The sequence below is a fragment of the Neovison vison genome, chromosome 8 (assembly GCF_020171115.1).
Source record: "Neovison vison isolate M4711 chromosome 8, ASM_NN_V1, whole genome shotgun sequence".
NCBI lineage: Eukaryota > Metazoa > Chordata > Mammalia > Carnivora > Mustelidae > Neogale > Neogale vison.
Window position 1 is genome coordinate 24715724 of NC_058098.1, and position 25016 is coordinate 24740739.

The window sequence follows — 25016 nt, forward strand, 5'->3', positions numbered from 1 at the left end:
CAAGAGGCTGGCAGTTGGCACCATCTGCATGGAAGATCATACAGCAAAGCCCCACCTTGCCTTCTGGGGCCGTGGCCACATCCCAACCCTCCCTCCCTTCCCTGAGATCACCCCCTTGCATTCTGGAAGGCTGTGAAGCTGGTGGTGCCAAGAAGTCTCTAGGGTAAGGCTGCTTAGAAGTAGGTCTAGAGCCGGGGCACCTGGGTGGCTCAGTCGGTGAAGAGGTTTTTTTTTTTTTTAAAAGATTTTATTTATCTGACAGAGATCACAAGTAGGCAGAGAGGCAGGCAGATAGAGAGGAGGAAGCAGGCTCCCCGCCAAGCAGAGAGCCCCATGCAAGGCTCGATCCCAGGATCCCGCGATCACAACCTGAGAAGGCAGAGGCCTTAACCCACTGAGCAACCCAGGCACCCAAAAGCGTCTCTTTTTTTTTTTTTTTAAAGATTTTATTTATTTATTTGACGGAGATCACAAGTAGAGAGGCAGGCAGAGAGAGAGGGGAAGCAGGCTCCCTGCTGAGCAGAGAGCCCGATGTGGGGCTCGATCCCAGGACCCTGAGATCATGACCTGAGCTGAAGGAAGAGGCTTTACCCACTGAGCCACCCAGGCGCCCAAAAGCGTCTGACTCTTGACTTGGGCTCAGGTCATGGTCTCAGGGTCATGGGATGGAGCCCTGCCTTGGCCTCCATACTCAGTCAGCATGGAGTCCTCTTGTCCCTCTCCCTTTGCTCCTCCCCAACTCACTCTATGTAAGTAAAATCTTAAAAAAGTAGGTCTAGGGCAGAGGCCAGAGATGGGTGTTCAGGTGACAGGAGTGAGGATGGGGCCAGGGCCTTGGGAAATAAGTCCTCAGGTCACTGACCAAGAAACTGGACTGAAAGACTAGGCCTCCATACATACAGGCATACCTGGGTGTGCCCACAGGAGTCTGGGTCACGTCACAGCCAGTTAGGACCACCTCAGAGCCATGTTCGGTACTACACAGGGTCTGCTGGAGTCCCCGCAAGCTGGTGGGTGTTCAGGGAAAGCAGTTAGAACACATGCTCCATGGATCCAAGAAATGTTCAATTCTAGAACTCCCACCTTGGAAAATTATCCCCAAGAAAGATACTCACTTCAGTATGTTGGACAGGGAAAACTTGAAAGCAATCCAACTGCCTGACAGGAGGTGAAGAGTTAAAATTAAAGCCTCAATTAAACCATACAACCACTAAGTAAGTAAACGTGCAGGCCACGGTGAACTCATGTGCCTTAACATCAGTGTAAAAGAACAGGAATGAATAATCCCAAGTCCAGGTATGTTAAAGATTTCTAAGAAAGTACGTTAAGGGACGCCTGGGTGGCTCAGTTGGTTGGGACGACAGCCTTCGGCCCAGGTCATAATCCCGGAGTCCCGGGATTGAGTCCCACATTGGGCTCCCAGTTCCATGGGGAATCTGCTTCTCCCTCTGACCTTCTCCTCGCTCATGCTCTCTCTCAAATAAATAAAAGTCTTTTTTTTTTTTTTAGAAGATTTTATTTATTTATTTGACAGACATAGATCACACATAGGCAGAGAGGCAGGCAGAGAGAGAGAGGAGGAAGCAGGCTCCCTATGGAGCAGAGAGCCCGACGTGGGGCTCGATCCCAGGACCCTGGGATCATGACCTGAGCTGAAGGCAGAGGCTTTAACCCACTGAGCCACCCAGGCGCCCCGCAAATAAATAAAAATCTTAAAAAAAAAAAAAAAAAAAGAAAAAGAAAAAAAAATACGTTAAGAGCTCCTAGGAAAAAAGTATCTACAAGTCCACTACCCTATTTGCACTTTCTGTGGTTTATTTTCTGTATTGGAAGATCACTTAACAGTGAAGAGAAGAAGTAGGAGTGTCTGGAAGCTGCTGCTGCCCTTGACCACTGGCACAGAGGGCTCCCGCTGGCTTCCCAGAGGCCTAGCAGCTGGAACCAGCTCCTCAGCAGTACCTCCAGCTTCCACTAGCCTGGGTGCTCTTTAGGCCACAGCACGAACTCCTGGAGGTACCACCCCAAAAGGAGGGGCGGACGCGGAAGCAGGCCGGCAGGGTGATACCCAGTGTGCATGCCCCCTTCCCTCCCCACCCCGTTGCAGCCCGAGTCAGAAAAGGAATATAGCCTTTTTTATTGACTACTTTTAAGTAGAACAAACTAAATACATATTTAACAGTTTTGGTTCATTTATACAGTACATTAAATAAGTTATGCACAGAGTTAAGTAACAAAAATTCCTATCTGAGTAAAATGACAAAGCACAGAGAAACCAGACTACCGCATCCTGTGGGTGTTTTCACATTCATCATTCCCCCCTTAAAACCATGCTCAGAGGCATAGTTTTCTATTTATTTACATTACTGGCTTTCTTTTATGGATGGAGCTTTTGTAGCTTCATCAGGAACTTGGAAAGCCGTGGAAGTGGACGGAAGGCTGCTGAGCCAAAGAGCACTTTCAATCATTCACCTAATGCTTATTGCTGCTTCTCTCCGCCAACTCCAATGGAGGGACGGGGCTGCCTCTGCCAGCCGCCAGCCGCCAGCCACACACGCCCTATTTGGTATAAGCATCAATGAGTGTACACTGGGCAGCTGTGGGCCGGACCAGATGGGATCTCCAGGGCAAGTGCCATTTCTGGGGCCGTGAGGGCAAGGGGGATGCAGGGTTCACCCTCAGGCTTCCTAACCTCCTCCTGGCTCACGATGGAAAAGGTCACCTGCACCATCATCTTTGGAAATGAGCATGTCGACGCACATGGGCAGAGGCAGGTCATCAATCAATGTTTTGGTTTCACAAGAACTAGACACTCAGAGCTGGAAGGACCCCATTCAGCAGCTCACCCAGTCCCCCACCCCCACCCTACACAAGCCGGCCCTCTGGTCCATGCTGGAACAGTCCAGGTCCCTCTGGCTTTTCTTACATTTGGTTCAAACATGCCACCACCCAGTTCTCTGCAAATAGCTTAAAAAACCCCCAAAAACCAAAAACCGAAAACCAAACCAAACCCCCCTCCCACCCCCAGATCTAAGTTGGCTTGGTCTACTGACCTGGTTCTGACACCAGTTCTGAAGGCGGCTTTGAAGATGTATTCTATTTTCAGTGATTTATTCAATCTGTAATCCCTTCTACAGTTTCCAGGACAAATAGCTACCTGGTCATTATTTATACTTTCATTCTGAAGAGCTCACTACCGAGTAATTCCAATAGTGCTGCTGAACCTTCACTTTCACTTGCTTCGACTACCAGAATAAGGTTGACACCCTCTGCAAGCAGAGGGCAGCCCTAGGGATCAATCTGACTTTGGAACAAGGCCACACGGAGTACAGTGTAGATTTTCTGTCTAGAGGCTGAAGCTGCACATGCTGACACCAGGAAGCAAGGAGCTCCTGGTGGAAGAACAGGCCCAGACTGGGCAAAGGATGTCTGTACTGCAGCCAGCACGGCACTGACCTGCGCTGGGTACACGCGTCTGGTTTCCAGACTCAGATTCACTAAGATATGTAGGACTCAGCACTGTCCAAGATTCATGGGCTCTGTGACCTCAGGGTCACAGGACCGTACCTGAGCACAGCTGCTAGATGTCCACCCCCGGAGCTACAAGCACCCTCCAAAGTGCAAGTCCCACGTACACAACTCATAGGATGGGCTGCCTATTCCTGAGCGGGTGTAATTAACCAATTTCTTCCAGAGTCCATTTTCACCACTGAACAGTCAGGCATGATGCAGGTGGTGGTGACCCAGAGGAGGACGGAGGGTATGAAGTTCCAGACCTCAAGTATCCCTCAGAACATTTAAAGATGGCTCCCAGTTTGGCCACCTCAACCTTCTCTGGTTTCTGTAACCATTCCTTGCACACAGAGGACAGTCAAGTCCCATCACTCCTCAGTGCCCCTCAGTGGGCAGTGCTGAGCACTGGCCTCGATCTCCAGATGTGCTCTGATGGGTGGGCAGGCACGTGTCACATTTGCTTTTCATTTTTACAGTAATATAAAAGAGCCTGGGGCTGCCCTGACGAGACCTTCAGTCTTGATCTTCTTGGTCTTTTGCCCCCCACCCCCCAATATTACCTATCAAGGCTGGTCCTCTAAGCAGCCTGATTATATCAAGACATTTGAAGTCTAACGACATGGAAGTGGGAAGCCTGAACCTGGGAGCTGGGATGAACAGTGCAAACCAAGTGGGAAGCTAGACTCACTGCCACCCCTTCAACCCTCTCCCTGCTCCGCCCCAAGACAGTGCCCCTCCTCTTCCCAACCAGAGAACAGGAAAACTTCAGAGAGGAGGATGATGAAGAACTGGGATTCCTTACATCTATAGAAATGCCCTAACAACCTACATGTGAAAGTGACCAAAAATTAATAGCAAGAAGTCTAAGAACTGCACTACAGTGTGGGCTACTGCCCAGCTATTCAGCTTGGCCCCTGGGCAGCGCATGAGCAAAGGAGTCCAGAACAGCACCACAGGAACCCTGCGACCTAGCGCTCATTACAGCCGCAGCCCCCAACGGTCAGCTAGGAGCTGCACACCGAAGTGAAACCCTGGCTAGAGACACTGACACTGAGCCCTCATTAAGAGGCTATTGGTTTTGGCTCTTTATTCCATCCAGGAAAAATGTGAGCTAGCCCAGGTAGTCTTGTGGCCACGGGCGATGTAAAGGACCTGCCCAGGTGAGCATCTTGCCATTGAAGACAGAGAACTGGGGGCAGATCCAGCGGGTGCCACGAGACGACCTCCTGCTTTGATTTACAGGCTCCCTCACCTTCTCATGGGACATCCCAGGTCTTAATGGAAAGAAATGCAGACAAGTCCTGCCTGGGGTCCTCATTTCATTCCTGTTGGAAGTCAGGATGCCCCACTCATTGCTGCAGTTTAAGGAATTCCACAATAAAGTAACATCATTCATTCTCTGGGTATAGCTTACTTTATGCAATAGAAATCCAGGTATTTTAAAGGTGCCTTGCGTGAGTTTCTCTGTAAGACAGAAAATCCTTAGGTAAAGTAAATTAGGGACTTAAAAGTTCTCACAGTAAGCTACAGGTGTATGTGAGGACAACGCTACTATGCCGATCCCTTTTCCTTGATGAGACGGAGACGTCTGATTTCACCCTGGTCAGCACACAGAAGGGAGCCAGCTAAAGCCAGGCTTCATGGGTCAGCCGGAGTAGGGCCAACCAACTCACCCCAACGGATTCCTTGGGGCAAGAGGGTGCTGGAGGCCTGGATGTGAACAGAGAGAGCATCAGGGTCACTGGGCTGCCAATAAAACGCAAATGACAGGGAAAAATATGTGTGGCGGCTCCTAGTATTTTAGGAGGGGTACAGGTGGTAAACATCTGGGAAACTCCCTGATGATGGGAAGAAAAATCAGTGAGCTTCTCTCAAAATGGCTGTCACCTTTCACAGAACTTTTCTTAGCTCAAAGAGGGAAGTTATCAAATAGATAACTGAGATTGTATGCCTGATAATAAGTTGACGTAATATGCATTATGGATGAGGTTTGAAAAATTCTTTCAGGTCCAGGAAGGCTGCTGAGATGTGACCAGGCCTTGACTGCTGAGGCAAGCCCTAGCCACAACAAATCATATCCTATGGGACAACCATAGCTTCAAAGGGGCCACCCACAGACCATGAGAAGAAAATCCACACAGTGATCTGGACACGCGTGGCCTCAGATAAAGGGACACAGAACAAGAGGACTGCGCAAACAGCCAAGCGGTGACAAAGGGTTCTGCATTTCCAACAGATCATCCATTCAATGATTTGACGATACTAGTTTGGCCAACATGCTCAGAGAGAACAGACTATCCACAACTGAGTCTCATTCTCCCGCAGACCAATCCATGCGCTGGAAACTATTTTCTGCATAAGCAAAATCAAGTGAGAGAGGAAACAAATAGGTCCCAAACTAAAGTAGCAAGCCAGGTTGGAAAATCTTGTCCAAAATGATCTGTGATGCTTGAAAGAAGTTTTATTTGTTTTTCATTATTATGGGTGCTTTTAGTGAAATGGTGACTTTTTTCCTGTGATTTCTGATCATCTTAACAAGTCTGAACAGCAGGGTCGAGGAGAGAGTCCTGAGTGCTGCTTTTGCTGGCCCAAGTCCTAGTGGGGCTCATCAGTGGCATCTGCTGAGGGTGGAGACGGGGCTAAAGGAGCTACCCCGACAGAGGGGATCTCCTCCACTGCCTGCTGTCAGCCTCCAGGCCTCTGCTGCAGGGTGGTGGGTAGGGAGGCAGTGCATGGGGTGAGCTGCCTCCAGCCTGGTGGGGCACATTTGACAGTCTCTGCTGCCTCAAGAGGCAGGCAAGGGAGCTGGTGGTCTACGCTGAAAAGGGGCCGGCCATGCCAGTTTCAGCTGGAACAGGAACCAACCCGGAAGCCCAGGAAGGAGGCAGCAGCTCTGGCCAGCTGCCCGTGTGCAGAGAGAACGGCACGCTAGCTTCCCCGAGAACGCAGACAGGAAACTGGGGTTAAGTGTCTGGAGAGGCCGTAGAGCAGTGTCTGCTGGGCTTGCACTCTTCCTGCCTCCGCTTCACTTTTTGCTGATGACCCGACAGCTAATTGCACTGGTTCAAACGGCCAGGCCCCCTGTGCCATGTTCTGCTATGCCGTGAGGTCATCAGAGGGAGGAAGTCTGGGCTCAGAGTCCGTTGGTGTCGATGGCTGTCACAGAGGCAGGCGTTGAGGAGCGGGAGGTGGTGGCCGAGGTCTTGTCCAGAGCCGGGCTGGGCACGCTGCAGTCGGCGGACCGGGCTGACGAGCCCCTCCCTCCAGGAAGCAGTGGCCGGCCCTGGCTGTGGGGACTCTGGCCGTGCAGGTTCTGGCCACAGAGGCGGTGGTGCCGCTCCCAGTCCTTGTGCTGGCAGAAAGAGCCGCAGTAGCGTGCGATGTTGCAGCCGCTGCAGGTCTCACTGGCTTTGCGGCCACAGTTCCAGCAGTTCTGCAAGACACAGGCAAGGGTTAGTTGCTTGGATCTTGTGTGGGGAGAGCATGGCATTTGGAACTACATACACCTGGGCTTGTCCTACTTCAACTCTCTTTGCTGACGCGTGGCAGACACACACGCCTCTCTGAATTTCGTCAGTAAAAAGAGGCGAACTGCCCGCCATGGGTTGGCAGGACGGCAAGACGAAGGGTGCCAGGGAAGGGCGGCGGTAGGTCTCCCCTCCTGCCAAAGGCAACTGCTCGTTGTTTTGACTCCTATGTTAACCCTCAGTGACCAAATAAACTCTGTCCCAGGGTCCCTGGCACGACACATGCACACGTGTGTTTGATCACGTTTTCTCTCTTCATTTCAACAGAGGAATGATCTTGACTGCTGAGCTTTAGCAGGAAACTGGGGGGCCAGTGGGTGAGGCAGGGAGAGCATCGGAAGGAAAACCACTGACTGTGACAGAAGGTGGGCGCCAGTGAGACCTGGGGGAGCAGTGAGGAGCAGTCCTGTGAAAGCAGCAGCAGGCCGGGTGTAAACACACAGCCCTGCGCTTCCCCCAGTCAACTAGGGCAGCAGCATGAAGGAGGCTGCCACTCGGCGCAGCTCCCAGCACCTGCCCCCGGGAAGTCTCCTTCCATAGGCTCCCGAGGACTCCACGAGAGCCTGCACCTGAGGTCCCCAGGAGCCACTCAGTAGAGAAAAAGCCTCTGGTACTGGCCAGATGACTACCAGGAAGAGACGGGGTTTCCTGAGGTGTCAGGAAGGACCAGAGCACCAGCTGGCCTCCCGTCCCCACCACAGCATCTCCAGAATGGCAGAAGCCCATCAGAAGCCTGCCCTGACTACTCCATAACCCCCTCAGGGAAGAAAGACACTGTCCCCAATGAAATCTGGACACTTGCTCAAGTATAAAACAAGAAACAGGTGCTTGGGGCCATCTAGCCCACCTTTTGCAGATGGGATACTGAGAGCCAGCAGGCAGAGATGTAGCTAATGCTGTAAAAATGACTGCAAGGCTATGCAAAGCCAGGCAGCTGAACCCCCTGACTCTACTCCACTCAAGGTACACGTTCAGCTCTGAAGAGTTTACAAAGGATCACAGACTCCCTTCCAACACAACAGAGTTCTCAGGAAATATAGCCTAGGGACTGCCCAAACTTGCCCAGTACCAACACCAGTGGACCAGAATAGAGAGCAGACAACTTTCCCAGAATGCATTTATGGATCCTCAAGCAAACTCCACTCCAGAGAATGTCATACCTTTCAGTCTGACAGGCTGAATCCAAATGATGCTTTGGCAGAACATTGTGGGGAAGGAATCAGGTGGTTACTGCCTACATGCGGCCGCCGTGGAAACACAGGCCAATGTGTCAGCCCTGTGGTCAGCCCCAGCTGAATAGGAGAGCCTCCGCTCCCTCTCTGACCAAGCCTGCAAGAGCATCTCAAACCAGGACAGAGTAGTAAACCATGAGTGCTCTCACCTTGGCTGCCATTATATATTTATAATTATTATTTTTGCTATTATCTTTTTTCCCCCTGACAGCCATGAGGTTTTTGCCAAGATACAAGGCAAAAGGTGTATTATTGTTGTGGTCATGCTTCAGATCAGCACTTTGCAAGGCTGGAACAACACATATGGTCGAACAGTCCTCTGTAGCTAGCAGGAGAAGGTTATAAACCTTCTGAGTTTACCAGCTAGGGAAGTCACGATGGGGATTCTAGAATTTCCTCTGTTAGGCACAGATCATCAGTCCCTGCCATTATTACAGGTTCCCCTGCTATCTAAGTGGAGCCTTCCTATGAAACCTTTCATAAGCTGAAATGGTGTGAAGTGGAGAAACAATTAGCATTAATTTATATGGAAAAATTTTGAGCGTTCCCAGACCCAAAAAATAACTTCTCTTAGGCTTTTCCTTAAGACACATTTTGCTAATGGATGCATAAAATAAACTGAGATAGAACACAGATGCTCGCAGACCCAGTTCAAAGCTCTCACAGCCGGCTGCGGAGAGTGGAGTTCCTGGGGAAGGAGCTTGGCGGGGCCAGTCTTGCTGATCAGGGCATGTGCTGGGTTCTCTGCATAACGAATGCTGAACGCTATTTTTGCTTTTTGCCTTTTCTCATTAAAGTGAAAAGCCTCTTCAGATTTTTTTCAGCAAGTGAGAATAGATACTAACATAGGCCTTTTGTAAAAGCAAAGGCATAATGTGAACTTTCAAAAAGTGACGGATGGGGCACCTGGGTGGCTCAGTCGGTTGAGCAGCTGCCTTTTAGCTCAGGTCATGATGCCGGGATCCTGGGACTGGGTGCCACATCAGGCTCCCTACTCGCGGGAAGTCTGTCTCTCCCTCTCCCTGCCATTCTGCCTATCTGTGCTCTCTATCTGTCAAATAAATTAATAAAATCTTAAAAAAAAAAAAAAAAAAGTGAGGGATACCTGTACTCTGTAAGTGTGCCTTGGGGATTACCTGTATCAAAATGGCCTGGGACTTGTCAAAACCCCTGGGACCCTTCCCAGGCCCCCTTGACCTTACTGCGAAGCTGGCCCAAAGGAGCAATGACTCTCCATCTTATAATCAACTGCTAGCCCATTAGGTTGGCAAGGAAATCCAGGCTCAGAGCATCAGGTGCCCCGCGGCAGAGATGAGGGGACCCTCACTCCATCACTCTGCCTGAGGCACTACAAGGGAGACTCGTGGAGTCTGGCCTCAGAGGAGGCCACTGTTTGGTAAGAACAGGAGATGCCGCAGCTTATATACATATGGTTTTACACCGTAACAAAATCCTTTGTCTACACAGTACAATGCCATTTAGAAACACTTCCACAACGACAATCTCGATCTCATTGTATTTTGTAAAAACAGTGAGACCAGCAGGACAGGGGCTGCTACACACTCGCTATACAGTGAAGGAAACAGGAGTCCATAGGGAATGCTGCCAGTGTGGGGGAAGCGGGACTAGAACTCAGGGCTCCTAACCTCCTGTTCTAGGCTTCCTCCGTTATACCCCACCACTTCTCAGAAGAAACCCCAGAAATGCCTGCTGGACTTCATACAGTATATTCTGGATGAAAATAAAGCGAATTCATCCTTTCTGGCCCAATGCAAATAACCCACAGCTTCTATCCTGCCCCCATTGTGGAAGGAGTTTGCTGGGATGGGTGCTGGTGTGCGCCTCACCGGCAGGTCACTTTGCGCACTGTTTAAAATGATAGGACCTTCACAGAACAACGCTATAAATGGAGAGCTGGGATTTAAACCGCACAGTCTAGATCCAGAACTCATGCTTTTAGCCAAAACGTTCCCCTCCTTTTTTGGAGGCAGATGCAGTTGAAGATAAACAGATATAAAAACACATAAATACGAATGGATACTGATGTAGACGCGGATGGCTACAGACAGACAAATACGAACAACAGAAACACAGAGGTCACTGCTCAAAAACAATTCTAAAGGAAAAGTAGGAGGGGAGGACAAGAAGAGGGTCAATGGAACTATTTTCCCACAATTCAGAGCCCTTGTTGGGGTGCTACAATGAGGAACTTTCCCACATCCTCTTCACCAGGCATGTTCCTCTTCACCTGCCAGGCCTGGCACTACTCTAGCACAGGGTGTCATTTACACAGAGTGAGACAGCAACATTTCTGCTGTTTAAACAGAACCAACAAAAAACCCCAAGTTCTTTAGGTCTTAACTGGTACATGGATCTGCCTACTTTCAGAAATACTATCTCAAAGCTGAAAAATAACTGAAAGAAAAATTACAGTAAAACTTTTTTATATTCCAAAGGACTGTTAACGATGTTTTTGTCATCTGCTTTCTTCTTTTCAGTTTTACTTTCGTCCTCACTGGTACAAGTGTCCTGCGTAGAAACAAACTGTGTGCTGGGCCCTGGGTCTTGGAGAGGTGGGCATGTCTGCCTGATCTGTCAATTCAATCCCTAAAAGACCTATAAACAGATCAAATGCTATAGGGCCCTGCATCTCCTTACCCCTACCCTGGCTTCAGCACTATGGGATTCCAGCAGTGAAATTCCTTAAGCCACAGTTTCCTCTTTGTAAAGTTGGATCCCAACAATACCTACCTCACAGGATCACTGTGAAGATCAAAGAGGCAACATGCACTTAACTCTGTGTCTCCTGCTCATGCAGAGCCCACTAGTCAAAGGTGGTCATCATAATTAAGTAAATCCACAAACTCTGTCCTCAGGGTGAGTTTTCAAAATTGAAACTGACACAATGAGCTGCTTTATATAAGGATATAACAACTAAGAAACAAAATTCTTCTGGTACTTGATAGATAAAATGATTATCTCGTTCAAGAGCTGCCCTTTTTGTCTTACTGCCTAGCACTTAAGGAAACAGTGGGCTCGGTGACTGCAGCTGCCTCAGCCCTGGTCACCCCCGCACCACCCCTCTTGCCCAATTCCCCGGCCTCCAGGGGTAACAGAACTCTGACCTCTGTTGACTCTTCCTGCTCATTTATGACGAGGAAGGCATCTTCCGCAGCCTGTCGTTTGACGTCCGCTATGGTTTGCTCCATCCGAGCTCTCTCCGTTGCAATCACTTCAAAGGCTTTTTGCTCTGCCTCCGCAACGGCTTTCTGTACTTCTGACATGGCCTGAATTTTCACCTTATTCACAGCTTCTTCTAGAAGAAAGTGACAGTAAAAATCAACTGGCCGAGAAATCTTTTCCCTCCCACTCCCCTCCACTTGCAAGAAGGCACAGAGCTGAAACAAGAGGACTTTCCCAAAAATACAGGTTTAACATATGACATACACATTCACTTTTGTTCTTATACTCGTCTGTTTATGTACTCATTTGTTGGGTGTGGAGATGGTGGGAGGCACTATGCTAAGGGCTGGGCATACCGAGGGGACTAGGACATCGTCCTTTTCACCTAACTGCTTGTGATCAAAGTACACAGGTGGCTTGGGATCCATAATAGATGTCAGTACAAGAGATAGAGTTCCAAGGAGAGAAGTGGTCAGCTCTACAAGTGGCAGGGAGATCAAGAAAATGTGTCTTGGTTGAGATGGTAGATGGAAATGGTATCTGCAAAGTCCTGCAACCCATGCTAGGGACTTTTCTTCTAAAGAAAACATGAACTCCTGAAGGGTTCTATGTACAGAGGAAGGCCTGAACACAGAGATGGCCTGCAAGATGCTGGGGCAGTACAAATCCAGCTGACAGAAGCGACTCTGAATTCAGGTAGGTCCAAGTGGCACAGAGGAAAGGATGAGACAGGATGAGGCTGGCAGCACCTAAGGGTCTGGAGGTGAAGGTGAAGAGACAGTGCTATGAAACAGAACACGTAGGTACTAAGCAAAATGCCATGTGGACAAGTGAGAAGACTGAAGTGCCTCTGGGACATCCAGGTACAAATGGCCAGGAGGCAGTTAGGTATAGAAGACTCAACAGCAGAGCAACATGGGGTACAGATTTGGGCATGCCAGGAGCCTGGGCTTCCAAAGCCCTGTCCACAATTGATATTACCCCACTTGGTTCCTGATCACTTCCTCCCATCACCACCATCCTGCTTGGTTTCCACAGAATGGACACTCCAAATGGCATAAACTATGTGTTGAGTCTCATCTCCAAGACCTAATGTGAGTGACCACCTTTTTGGTCCTACAAGACTAGAAAACCCAAAAGCCTAAGCCTCCTTTATGGCTCGGTTCTTTCACATGGCCTAGGCTCAAAGAAGATCTCAATAAAGTATTCTAGGATGCCATCCTACATCTTTTCATCTTACCACTCCAGCCTTTAATAAAAGCTATTTTCACTCCAAAGGACAAGATGATGCTAAGCTGACTTGACAGTGAACTCCATGCTTCCTTTACTCTTGGTACCTACACAGGTTCACTGTGACCCACCACTGCTACCCTTCATAAGCCTCTTATTATTTTCCAGAGAGGTGTCCTGATCAACATAGTAACTCCCTGACATATATTTTATCCTTTCAAATTAAGGGTCAATCAGCAAGAGTCACAGTTTGAATAACTACCTTGCTAAAGTCACTGAAGGTTGCAGACACCACCAGAGCAGAGGAAGGACTCAAATCCAGCCAGTTCAACACCAAAGTTAGGCTCTTAACCATAGTTAACCAATGGTACCTCCCAAGCAGGAAATCACTAGTCTTCAAGGAGATCTTATGCATGTAGTATTTCTCTCTACCTTAACAACTTCATTTCCTGTAATCCTATTCCACTTCTTGGTAATGAAGCTTTCCCCATTTCCAACTACAAAGATTTTTCCAAGCTGCTATATAGTTTCCCAAATTATTATTATTTTTTTTAAAAAAATATTTTATTTATTTATTTGACAGACAGAGATCACAAGTAGGCAGAGAGAGAGGAAGAGAAGTAGGCTCCCTGCTGAGCAGAGAGCCCGATGTGGGGCTCGATCCCAGACCCTGGGATCATGACCTGAGCCGAAGGCAGGGGCTTTAACCCACTGAGCCACCCAGGCGCCCCCCAAATTATTATTTTTTTAAGGCTTATTTGAGAGAGACAGCGTGAAGAGGGAGAGGGGCAGAGGGAGAGAATCTTCAAGCAGGCTCCCCACTGAGCTGTGTACTTGTCTCAGGGCTTGAACCCACAACCCATGATGAGCTCATGACCTGAGATGAAACTGAAAGTCAGGCACTTAAACAAGTGAGCCATCCAGGTACCTCCAAATTATTATTATTATTATTATTATTTTCCATTGAGGCATTCTATTTGCATGTATGTATTACATCCCTAGAAAAAATATTCCAGGATTTTCCCTCCTGTGTATTTTCATCTTCTTCATGGTCCATGATGCCAGGTGACATTATCAGTACAATGACACCAAACTGGCAGGACAGGAGCAGGTTATTCTGCCTTTTTTCTAAATCTTTCAGTTGTACATCAAATCTGGGGCTGATCACTCCACACTTGTCCAACCTGCCTGTGAGGTTCACAACAATTTTCCCTACTCTGTGATCATGAATGATTTCAAATTCGCCAATGTAACCGTGCCTCATCATCACAGAAAGAAATCGGACAAGAACTTTGGAGCATGGCCTTATAAGAACCTGGCGTCTGCCTCTGTTTTCAGCACTGTTAATGCTCTTGAGAGCATCTGTCAGCACATTCATGAGCACCCCAATGGCGGCAAGGAAAGATGGCGGAAAGAACCCTCCAAATTATTAAATTATTATTTTTAAAGATTTTATTTATTTGACAGAGATTACAAGTAGGCAGAGAGGCAGGCAGAGAGAGAGGAGGAAGTAGGCTCCCTGCTGAGCAGAGAGCTCGATGTGGGGCTTGATCCCAGGACTCTGAGATCATGACCTTAGCCGGAGGCAGAGGCTTTAACCTGCTGAGCCACCCAGGTGCCCCTCCAAATTATTTTTAATGGCAAAATAATAATTTGTGGTGTCACCCTATAAATTCACACAGAATATACTAAAAATGGTTATCTTTATACATATTTTTGTTTTTCAAGACAATTTGTGTGGCTAAGTCTGGATTATATGCTTTTGAGAGGAAGAATTCAAAGGCATGAAACAGGAAAGATTGTAAGAATTTGCATCTACTCTGGCTCAGTCAATAGGCTGTCAACTCTTGACCTTAGGGTTGTGAATTCAAGCCCCACGCTAAAAATAAAATCCTGAAGGGCCTAGGTGGGTCAGGTCATGGTCCCAGGGTTCTGGGACTGAGCCTCATGTCAGGTTTCCAGCTTAGTGGGGAGCCTGCTTTTCCCTCTACCTTCTGGCACATGCTCTCTCTCGTACTCTAATGAATGAATAAAATCTTTAATAAAAAGTAAAATAAGGGCGCCTGGGTGGCTCAATGGGTTAAGCCGCTAATCGATCAGGGCTGCTTTATCTTACATTTTCCTACACTGGCAGTCGAATAAACATTCTGCAGTAAGCTTATTTGTATTTCTCACAATTTGTTCATACCTTTCGTCCGTGTTTTTTTTTTTTTTGTCCGTTTGTTTTTAATAATGATCTTGATGCTCCCTAAAGAGTCTTTATGAAGGACAAGCATTAACTTTTGCAGAAGTAAATTTTATCTTAAAAAAACTATACTGGACTACAAAAAAAAGATCCTGGAAAAGGGAGTCTAGAAGGAAAAGAAGTCCTGTCTGGACAAGGACAGAATTAGGAACGTGAGGTTAGTTTCACCCACTATCTTACCACAAGAGGCAGACCCACCCTCCTTTTAGTCTTCTAGAAAATGAGGCCCACGCAGAACAGTCTTGACAAAGCTGGGAATAATGAGGGTGAATGGAAGTGTGGAGGCCTGTTTCAAGGCAGAACGAATCAAATGTGATCGTGTGTGAAGAGAATGTGTGTAGATTCAAGTGAAGATACAGGCAGAAATGAACTGAGCTACATGCTCAGAAATAAGGCATATAAATAGGGAAGGAAAAGTTGGTTATTTAATGCCTAAAGATGACCCAGCAGAAGGGTATGCAAGGGACTTAGGTGGACTATAGGAAGTCATTCCTAACTCTTGACCTGCAAAGTGACATGAGACACAATCTAGGCGTATGTGAAAGTTGGAAGGGGAAAGGCAGGAGCCTAGTGTTCTGAGGAGAAAGTTATGAGCCAACCACGTTTCCCTGAAACATGCACTCCAAGCTCACACAAATTAGTGAGTACGTGCGACCTAGAAGCAGACAAATACGTACCAGTTTTTTTCCAAAACTCCACAGGTACGTATCCTGTTCCTGGCCTACTGTTAAATTCCCGCTGCGAATCTACAGAAGGAATAAACAGAACAGGGTTAGAAGCGGTCTATAACCAACATGCTTTATTTTTATGGAAAATTTTAATGAAAAATCCGCTAGGAGTTAAAATCTCTTTCTCATCTCTTAGAAAGATTCAAAGATATATCTTCATTTAGTGCAATGAACATTGTGGTAAGGAATAAAATAAAGATTATACAAAGTACAGTTAACGTTTAGTTCGAAAACACACACGCGCACCTCAAACAGTAACAGTATTTCAATTAAAAAAAGTGAGATTAAAAGTGATCTTCACTTTCTTCTTTTATCTGTATGTCCTTATTGTTTCCCTATAACCATGTATGTATTTTTAATAAGATACTCCCTAAAATGTAAATACAGCTATAGACAGGTACTTAAGTGAACAGATGTGTGTGGGTATCCTATCCAATTTAACCATCCCATCATGTACAGGTCTCCATCAACTGTTCTGAAGACATGTCAGAGAGCGTAGCTTTTGTTTCTTAGAAACTCTGGATTTTTTTGGGCGGGGCAACTCTTGAGCTTTTACATGTGATTTAAGGAGGCTTCTTTTAAAACTTCTTAAAATTCTTATAAACAAATAAAAAGCGAAGCAGTAAAGAAACTACTCTGATCTGGAACAGTGCATTTCAAATATACCCCAAAAAGGCACCCGAGGGTTGCTGGGAAGGGCGTAAGGGTAAAGGGTTTTACACGCACACACACATGCATGCACGCATGTGCGCGCGCGCACACACACACACACAGTTTATTGTGATTTTAAGATATAATACTTTGTAAGAAGTGGGTCCATTGAGTTTTTTTTTAATGAGTCAATCCCAACAGACTTCCTCATTTCCTTATGCTTTACACTGAGGCTGATCTGAAAAGCAGATTTTATGCTCTCAATACTCACCATTCATGGTGCAAAGATGAATCAGGGAACAGTCAATATGGGAGGAGAGGGCAGCCTGGCATGAGATGTTTGCCAGCTTTATAAAATGGCTATTCCTGAGAATGCCTGGCAACTGGATTTAAACTGGTCTGGGAAAGGGAGGGAATCTCTCATATTCCAGGAGCTATCAGCACAAAGAACCTACTTCTATATTCCCTGGAGAGCTAAGAGGGAAAAATGAGGCTTTTTAAAATCATGTAAAATACAAATAAAATTACCATTTTATTATTTTTTTAATTTTTAAAAGATTTTATTTATTTATTTGACAGAGAGAGATCACAAGTAGGCAGAGGCAGGCAGAGAGAGAGAGGAGGTAGCAGGCTCCCCGCTGAGCAGACAGCCCGACTTGGGGCTTGATCCTAGGATCCTGAGATCATGACCTGAGCAGAAGGCAGAGGCTTTTAACCCACTGAGCCACCCAGGCACCCCTAAAATTACCATTTTAAAGTGTGTAACTCCTTGACATTTAGTACATTCACAATATTGTACAACCATCCTCACCATCTAGTTCTTGGAACATTTTCATCAACCCAAGAAAGAACCACATAGGTTTAAAATACTGATAATACTAATACTTTCTGTGACACTGGGCTCTCTAGGAAGCGGTACAGTAGTACCCAACAGACTGTCAATAAAAAGCAAAGAGAAGGGCTCTCTTCAACGAGGGTGAGGTTCCTGATTCACGGAGCCATCTGTCTAACACCTAGAGACTCAAGGATGAGACTCATGAAATAAATACAGGGAAAAATCTAGATCAGAAGAATCAATGTGACAGAAGCTAAAGAAGGTAGTGGATCAATTTCAGTGGAATCTTAAGTAAGGAAAGCCAGTGAGAAAAAAGGTTTGAGCGTGTAGACAAGCTACCATTGGTATTAAATGATAGAATAAACACTTGTTTACTTGTGGGGATGTGGGGGAAGTCATGTCTGACCAACCAAGAAAAAACCACTTTGTTCCAGGTATCATATGCCTTGGTCGTATCTTTTGCATCTGTGCAGTCCCCAGTATTTTATTTCACTGACAGATGTAAAAGGTAAGAGGCATTTGACCCCAAAGGAATTTCTCCACTTACTCAGAACACAGCTGGAAACTAGAGACATTTTCATGGTACTTCCAGAAGCCAGAGTAACTGTTTTTATACCTTTAATCCAGAAAGAACAGAAATTAGGATTTTTAGCTGGTTCAATAAGAAAAACAGAGTCTCAGAGACTACTGTAATCAAAGGCAAGACAGATAATGCAAATTAATTGGTTAGAAATGGGCTATGAAATGGTACTGTGGTTATATAGGAGAATGCTCTGGTTCTTAGGAGAAATAGAATGAAACATTTACAGATGACTGTCATAATGGTTTGGGGGAAGAGTGTACCCACCCAGTTACCCATCCATAATGGTGTAAAGCCAATAGGACAAAACGTGAAAAACAAGGTGAATCTAGGTATAGTACAAATGTGTGCTCTTTTAACATTTTTATGTGCCTGATAATCTTCAAAATAAAAAATTGGGAAAAATATTCTTTAAGTATATGTATAGAGAATTCTGTAAGAATAGACTAATTTGCTAATAAGTGAGCCTAGGGGAGCAGGAAAGAAAAAGTGCAGTGACAGCAGGATTTTCACTATTTATAGGTTTCCATATTGCTCGCCGTTTTTACACTGTAATCCATTTAAAAGAATCTTATTTTAGAGAACAAATTAAAATACCCAAGGAAAAAAGTGGGTCTAACATGACCAGATATTAAAACACATACTAAAGCTGTAATAATTGGAAGTTTGATATTGCACTGGGAAGTGGAAGAACTTAATGGCTTAAAGAGTGTGCGCTGGTTCTGGAACGCCATACTTAACAATCCTGGTTTACTAATAATGAGACCACTTTTGGCCAACTTTTTAATTTATTTAAGCCTCAGTTTTGCCATCTATCAAAGAATGTAATAGCAGTTCTTGTAACTCAACAGCTTTGAAAGCACATGTGAAAGGTTTAACACTGGCTAGAACTCAGTAAGAGCCCATATAAACTATTGTTACTAAACTTATTAACTAATACAGTCAGAAAGATAAATGAAGAAAACTGAAGTATTTAACAAAATGGAGTATCAGATAATTACATCATTTCAGTATCTAAAGGATGGGTATTCATTATTTGCTGGTAGGAAACTTTAAACAACTTGGGAAATTTTAAGTTAGATAGCTAATACCCAAACACACAGTCTTGAATATAATACAGATGTATTTGTTGTACACTAGATGGGGATCAAGGTCAAGGAACAAATTATAAAACGAAGTGATAAATTTAATTCCATAAATATTAGCTATCTCATCCATCAAAACAAACCAAGATGGGATGGGGAAAAAACAAAAAAACAAAACCCAAGATCAAATTAACAAAAATGATTATACTCAACAACCTATTAATTTTATAGCTAAGAATATATATCCTAAGGGAAAGATGCAAGACATTTGAAAAATTGTTACATATAAAGATTTTAAATATTGCTTTACTTGCTGAAGAACAAAAATAAAACAAGCAAAAAAAAAAAAAGATAATGTTCAACAGCAAAAATGGAAAAAAGAAATTATATTTACAAGGTAGAATGTTGTACAGTTATTGAAATTCTATTTGTAAAATCTTTAATGATGTGAGAACAGGCTAATACAAAGCTATAACAGGATTCTCAGATATATTTCAAAATTCTTCAGAGTGGGATGAGGAGCTAATAAATTTTTTTCTAAGTTTCTGTATTTTCTACAATGAGCCATGTAATTTCAACTAAAAAATGATGGGGTCATCATTTTGGGATATATAAAGCAATGGTCTCAACTCTGGAAGCCCAGGTCCCATCTCAGTTCAATTAAATCAGAATCTTGACATGGGGCCAGGGCATGGAATCTAATGGGCACCTAGGACTAACCACTCAAGAGAAGTGCCTGATTTAGAATCTAGGGTTCTTCTTCTTTTTTTTTTTTTTAAGATTTTATTTATTTATTTGACAGAAAGAGATCACAAGTAGGCAGAGAGGCAGGCAGAGAGAGAGGGGGAAGCAGGCTCCCCGCTGAGCAGAGAGCCCGATGCGGGGCTCGATCCCAGGACCCTGGGATCATGACCTGAGCCGAAGGCAGAGGCTTTAACCCACTGAGCCACCCAGGCGCCCCTAGAATCTAGGGTTCTTAAGTGAAGTCTTCAAAACCATACTGGAGGACCACCTCTTTGTTGATCTTATGTATTCTCTACTGTAACACTGGTAAACTTTCTTCCGGTATTGCTACATCCTGATTTTTCCACTGTGGGCATTACTGACTGACCAGCCATTTCACTCTCTTTTAACTGCCACCCCCATGTCACCCCAGAAACAGTCACAATTTTTTCCCCTTCCATTCCCTCAGACAGAGATACTCAAATTGTGTTACACTAGAGGTCAACATTCACAGTACTGAATGTAAATGCTTATCACAGCTGAGTCATGTGTTTCAGATTCTGTGAATTTTTTTTTTCAAAGATTTATTTGACACAGAGAAATCACAAGTAGATGGAGAGGCAGGCAGAGAGAGGGGGGGGGGAAGCAGGCTCCCTGCTGAGCAGAGAGCCCGATGCGGGACTCGATCCCCGGACCCTGAGATCATGACCTGAGCCGAAGGCAGCGGCTTAACCCACTGAGCCACCCAGGCGCCCCTCTGTGAATCTTTTTATCTTCCTGATCCCATTCATCCATTCATTCATTCATTCATTTATTTATTTGAGAGAGTGAGTGAGAGAGAGAGAGCATGAGAGGGGAGAAGGTCAGAGGGAGAAGCAGACTCCCCATGGAGCTGGGAGCCTGATGCGGGACTCGATCCCGGAACTCCGGGATCATGACCTGAGCTGAAGGCAGTCGCCCAACCAACTGAGCCATCCAGGTGCCCCCCTGATCCCATTTTTATTTTTTATTAAAAAAAAAAAAATTTTTTTTTTAGATTTTATGTATTTATTTGAGAGAGAGAGCATGTGCACGCATGAGAGGGGAGAAGGTCAGAGGGAGAAGCAGACTCCCCATGGAGCTGGGAGCCCAATGTGGAACTCGATCCTGGGACTCACGGATGATGACCTGAGCTGAAGGCAGTCGCTCAACCAACTGAGCAACCCAGGCACCTAGCCTTTTTTTTTTTTTAAGAGTTAATAACTGCCTTGTTTAGTCAGGTGCTAAATTTCTCATGTAATTATTTCTCATTCAACCTCAACTTCTCTTTCTATTGTATAAATATTTTAAAATTTCATTTTCTTGAAATCTCCAGCAAGTTTTCAGGCTATTCCAACCTTTTAAGGTTTGCTTTCTAGGTTTGCTAAATCCTGAGGGATTACGACCCTCCCTCACCAGGTTAGGGATTTCCTTCTGTTCTCTCTCTCTCTCTCTCTCTTTTTTTTTAAAATGATTTTTATTTATTTGAAAGAGAGAGCAAGAGATCACAGAGGGAGAGGGAGAAGCAGACTAACCGCTGAGCAGGGAGCCAGACTTGGGATTCCATCCCAGGACCCTGAGATCATGACCTCAGCCGGAGGCAGCTGCTTAACCAACTGAGCCAGGCAGGTACCCCTCCTTCCGATCTTAAGATGGGTCCTGTTCAATAAATTCCATGTCTTTCACTCTGATTTACTTCCCTCTTTTAGGGTATATCCTACTCAACTGTGGTAGATACCATGAGAAAGGGCAATACAGAGGTACATTTTAAAAAAACATTTATTTATAAAGAGAGAGCAAGTGCACACTAGTGGGTAGAGGGGCAGAGGGAGAGAACCATCAAACAGACTCTCCATTGAGCACAAAGCCCAACATGGGGCTCAATCTCAGGGCCCATGAGATCATGACCTGAGATTAAACCAAGAACCTGACACCTAACCAACTGAGTCATCTTTTTTTTTTTTTTATTTAAAGATTTTTTTTTTTTAATTTATTTATTTGACAGAGAGAGAGATCACAAGTAGGCAGAGAGGCAGTCAGAGGTTGGGGGGGAAGCAGGCTCCCTGCTGAGCAGAGAGCCCGATGCGGGGCTTGATCCCAGAACACTGAGATCATGACCTGAGCTGAAGGCAGCGGCCTAATCCACTGAGCCACCCAGGCGCCCCCTGAGTCATCATTTTGATGACTGAGTACATTTTTTGAAAAACTGCAGTTTGTTAATCAAACATTTAATGGTTTTGGTCTAGAGCTTTAAAAAGATCTATTCAGTTATTTTAGAGACAGAAAGAGTGTGTGTCCTTGAAACTGGGAAGGAGTGGCAGGGGGAGAAGGAGAATCTCAAGATTCCATGCCCAGTGCAGAGCCCCATAGTGGGGCTTGATACCATGACTGAGACCCAGCCCAGCCGAACCGAGTCAGATGTTCAACTGACTGCAACACCCAGGAGCCCCAAGTCTAACACAGAATTCTAAGTTAAAATGACTTTCCTTCAGAGTTGTCCTCTAACTTTCACAATACTGATATTTGTTTCTTCCAGTGTTGTTTTAATTCGTAGACTGCTTCAAATTGGAATACTGCCTTTCAGTTCTGGATAATTTTTTTTTTTTTTTACTTTTTCAGTAACTACACTATCTTCACTGTCTGCTCATGGTTTCTGAAACTCATCTGATTTGGATTAGATGACTAACAAGTTCATAAAAATACTAATGCATGGTTTGCTGAAAAAACTATATAAAGTGAACATCCATAAACCTTCTGGTCAAGACAGACACTTCCAGCAACCCCAAATCCCCATGAGATGAGTAATAGTTAAGCCACAGTGCTGTTCAAATGCTAGTCAGACCTACAATCCTGTCCTCAGAAGAGCTGGTAAAGACAATGAGCGCTCACTCTGTACTCTCCATCACTCACAGCCTCCACCCCAAACCCCCAGAGAAAACCATTCTCTTGATCTCTATGATGATCACTTTCTTCTGTTTCCTTATGCTTTTCCTACTTATTTATGAAACCTTAAATAAAATTCCAAAATATGTCCCTTGTTGTCTGAACCAAATTTAACCCTGAAAATATATTGGTGATTTCATTATTTTAAATGGGGAAAGTAATAATGCTATCCAGTCTCTAGTCCATTTCTCTGAGAATCCCCGAAAATACTTAAATACTAAACACTTAAATAATCCACAAGTGGTTTCTGCATAACCCAAACATTTAAAACATCAATTACCAAAAAAAGCTAAAAACACCCACAAATCACGAATTATCTAATTATTTAAGTCACTGGTACGTCTGTGTGCTATGCCAAGAACACTGCCAAGAGTAGAACAGTGCTGTTCCAAATGCTACTCTGCAAACCACGAAGTCCCATAAAGAGACAGTGAACTTAGGCCAGACTGCACAACCACCATGTCTCTGAGCACACTGCTTAAGGTAGAGGGCTCTTGCCAAAGTAAGTAAACAGCACCCAGTACGTGCTGTGGCAGGCCCCTTGTAGGATCATGGTCCAGTAACAAACTGTTTTTGGAATGGCTCTAGTCCACATTTTGAATTGCATGATTATTGAGGACATGAACGATGCATTCTGTCTACACTGCAATGAACACGATAGAAGAGAAATAAACAGTAACATGAAAATACAAAATATGGGGCGCCTCGTGGCTCAGTGGGTTGGGCCTCTGCCTTCAGCTCAGGTCATGATCTCAGGGTCCTGGGATCAAGCCCTGAATCGGGCTCTCTGGTCAGCAGGGAGCCTGCTTCTCTTCCTCTCTCTCTGCCTGCCTCTGTGACTACTTGTGATCTCGGTCTGTCAAATAAATAAATAAAATCTTAAAAAAATAAATACAAAATATGTATACTATGCATAAATGAAGATATTGAAACAGATGAACAGAGGGTAACACAGAGGCCCCAGGAAGACCTGCCACGGGGGCTAGAGAAGAGCTAGCTCAGGACCACAGCTCACCCTGTACTGTATGCTGCTCACCTAAACACAAGCAGACTGCCTGGGGCAAGATTTGGATTTGGATGGTAAATTATAGATGCTTCTCCAAGTTGTGATGGGGACTATTTCTGAGGGTTCAGGTGGAGAGGGTTTCTCTCTCTCTCTCTCTTTTAAAAGATTGGTGGGAGGGTTGGGGAGTGTGGTCCCTGGGTTATCAAAGTCTTCGTCTTTTAAATTTTTTTTTAGACTAACAGCTGTTGTCTGTGGAACATGCTAGATCTGCCGTAATAAGAGATTCATTCTTCCTTGTGAAAAGAGGGAGCTTATAGTGGGTAGGTGGAAAAAAAGTCTAATCACAGATGGCCCCTCATATAGCTGTCTTTGGAGAGGGCAACGTTTTCAGTTATTAGATGAATGTGATAGAGCACTTTTGAGGAAAAAGCTGCGGCATCCTGCAAGGAGCCTGGATTAAGAGAATAGTTGTATCTCTGCTGCTTCAGGCTGAGAAGAGGCAAGATGGGACAACCTACCTTGGTATAGTAAAACTTTTTTTTTTTTTTTTTTTAAAGATTTTATTTATTTATTTGACAGAGAGAGATCACAAGCAGGCAGAGAGAGAGGAGGAAGCAGGCTCCCTGCTGAGCAGAGAGCCTGATGCGGGCCTCGATCCCAGGACCCTGAGATCATGACCTGAGCCGAAGGCAGCGGCTTAACCCACTGAGCCACCCAGGCGCCCGGTATAGTAAAACTTTTGATAAAGGCCTCCGGGGCAGCAGGGAGACTTAAGTAAGTTAAGTAACTGCCTTTGGCTCAGTTTGTGATCCCAGGGTCCTTGGGATTGAGGCCTAGGCCAGGCTCCCTGCTCAGTGGGGAGCCTGCTTCTCCCTCTCCCTCTATCCTTCCCCGCACTATACTTGGGCTCTCTCTCTCTCAAATAAATAGAATCTTAAAAACAAAACAAACTAAAGGCCTCCAGACAGAGGTCAATAAATGGTATTTTCCAGGATGGGGAGTGGGAGGGAAAGGAAGGTGAGGAGAACATTTTTAGATTTTCAGGGCTACCACTGAAAATAAATGTGATGTACATGAGAATACCTAGGTCATTCAGCCAGGGTGACTTTTAACAACCTTTCTTTGATCATCATTTAGCACACAGACAGAGGGAGAGTTAAAAATAACAAAATCAGATATTCTCATCATCCATGAGTTAGTATTTTTTGAACATGCCAGGTACCGAATCCTTGACATATTTTATTATTTACTCTTCATCATCACCTGGGTCCTTTCTAACTCTATAATGTAGCACCATCTTCCTTTAAAGGAAAATACAAAAGGCCTTCCCTACTGTCTTTTTTTTTTTTTTTTTAAATAAAGATTTTATTTATTTGTCAGAGAGAGCAAGCAAGCACAAGCAGGGGAAGCAGCAGACAGAGCAGGCAAGGGAGAAGCAGGCTCCCCTGGGTGAGCAAGGAGCCCAATGTGGGACTTGATCCCAGGAGCGTGGGATCATGACCTGAGCCAAAGACAGGCAC

General features: G+C 45.2%; 1 protein-coding gene and 1 pseudogene across 6 annotated transcripts in view; both read right to left on the reverse strand.

The window, feature by feature from the left end:
* Positions 1 to 2116: 2116 nt before the first annotated feature.
* Positions 2117 to 25016, reverse strand: part of CBFA2T2 (CBFA2/RUNX1 partner transcriptional co-repressor 2) — a 159319-nt gene continuing 136419 nt past the window's right edge. For 4 of the 6 annotated variants that reach the window (XM_044263235.1, XM_044263234.1, XM_044263232.1 and 1 more), the window contains exons 9-11: positions 15605 to 15673; positions 11395 to 11585; positions 2117 to 6943 (exon numbers count right to left, since the gene is read on the reverse strand). In XM_044263235.1, the coding sequence (XP_044119170.1) occupies positions 6644 to 6943; positions 11395 to 11585; positions 15605 to 15673 (560 nt within the window). In that variant the 3' untranslated portion in view covers positions 2117 to 6643. The remainder of the gene's footprint in view (positions 6944 to 11394; positions 11586 to 15604; positions 15674 to 25016) is intronic. The other 2 variants (XM_044263233.1, XM_044263237.1) reach the window with 2 other exon arrangements.
* On the reverse strand, positions 13681 to 14060 carry LOC122916156 (annotated as a pseudogene).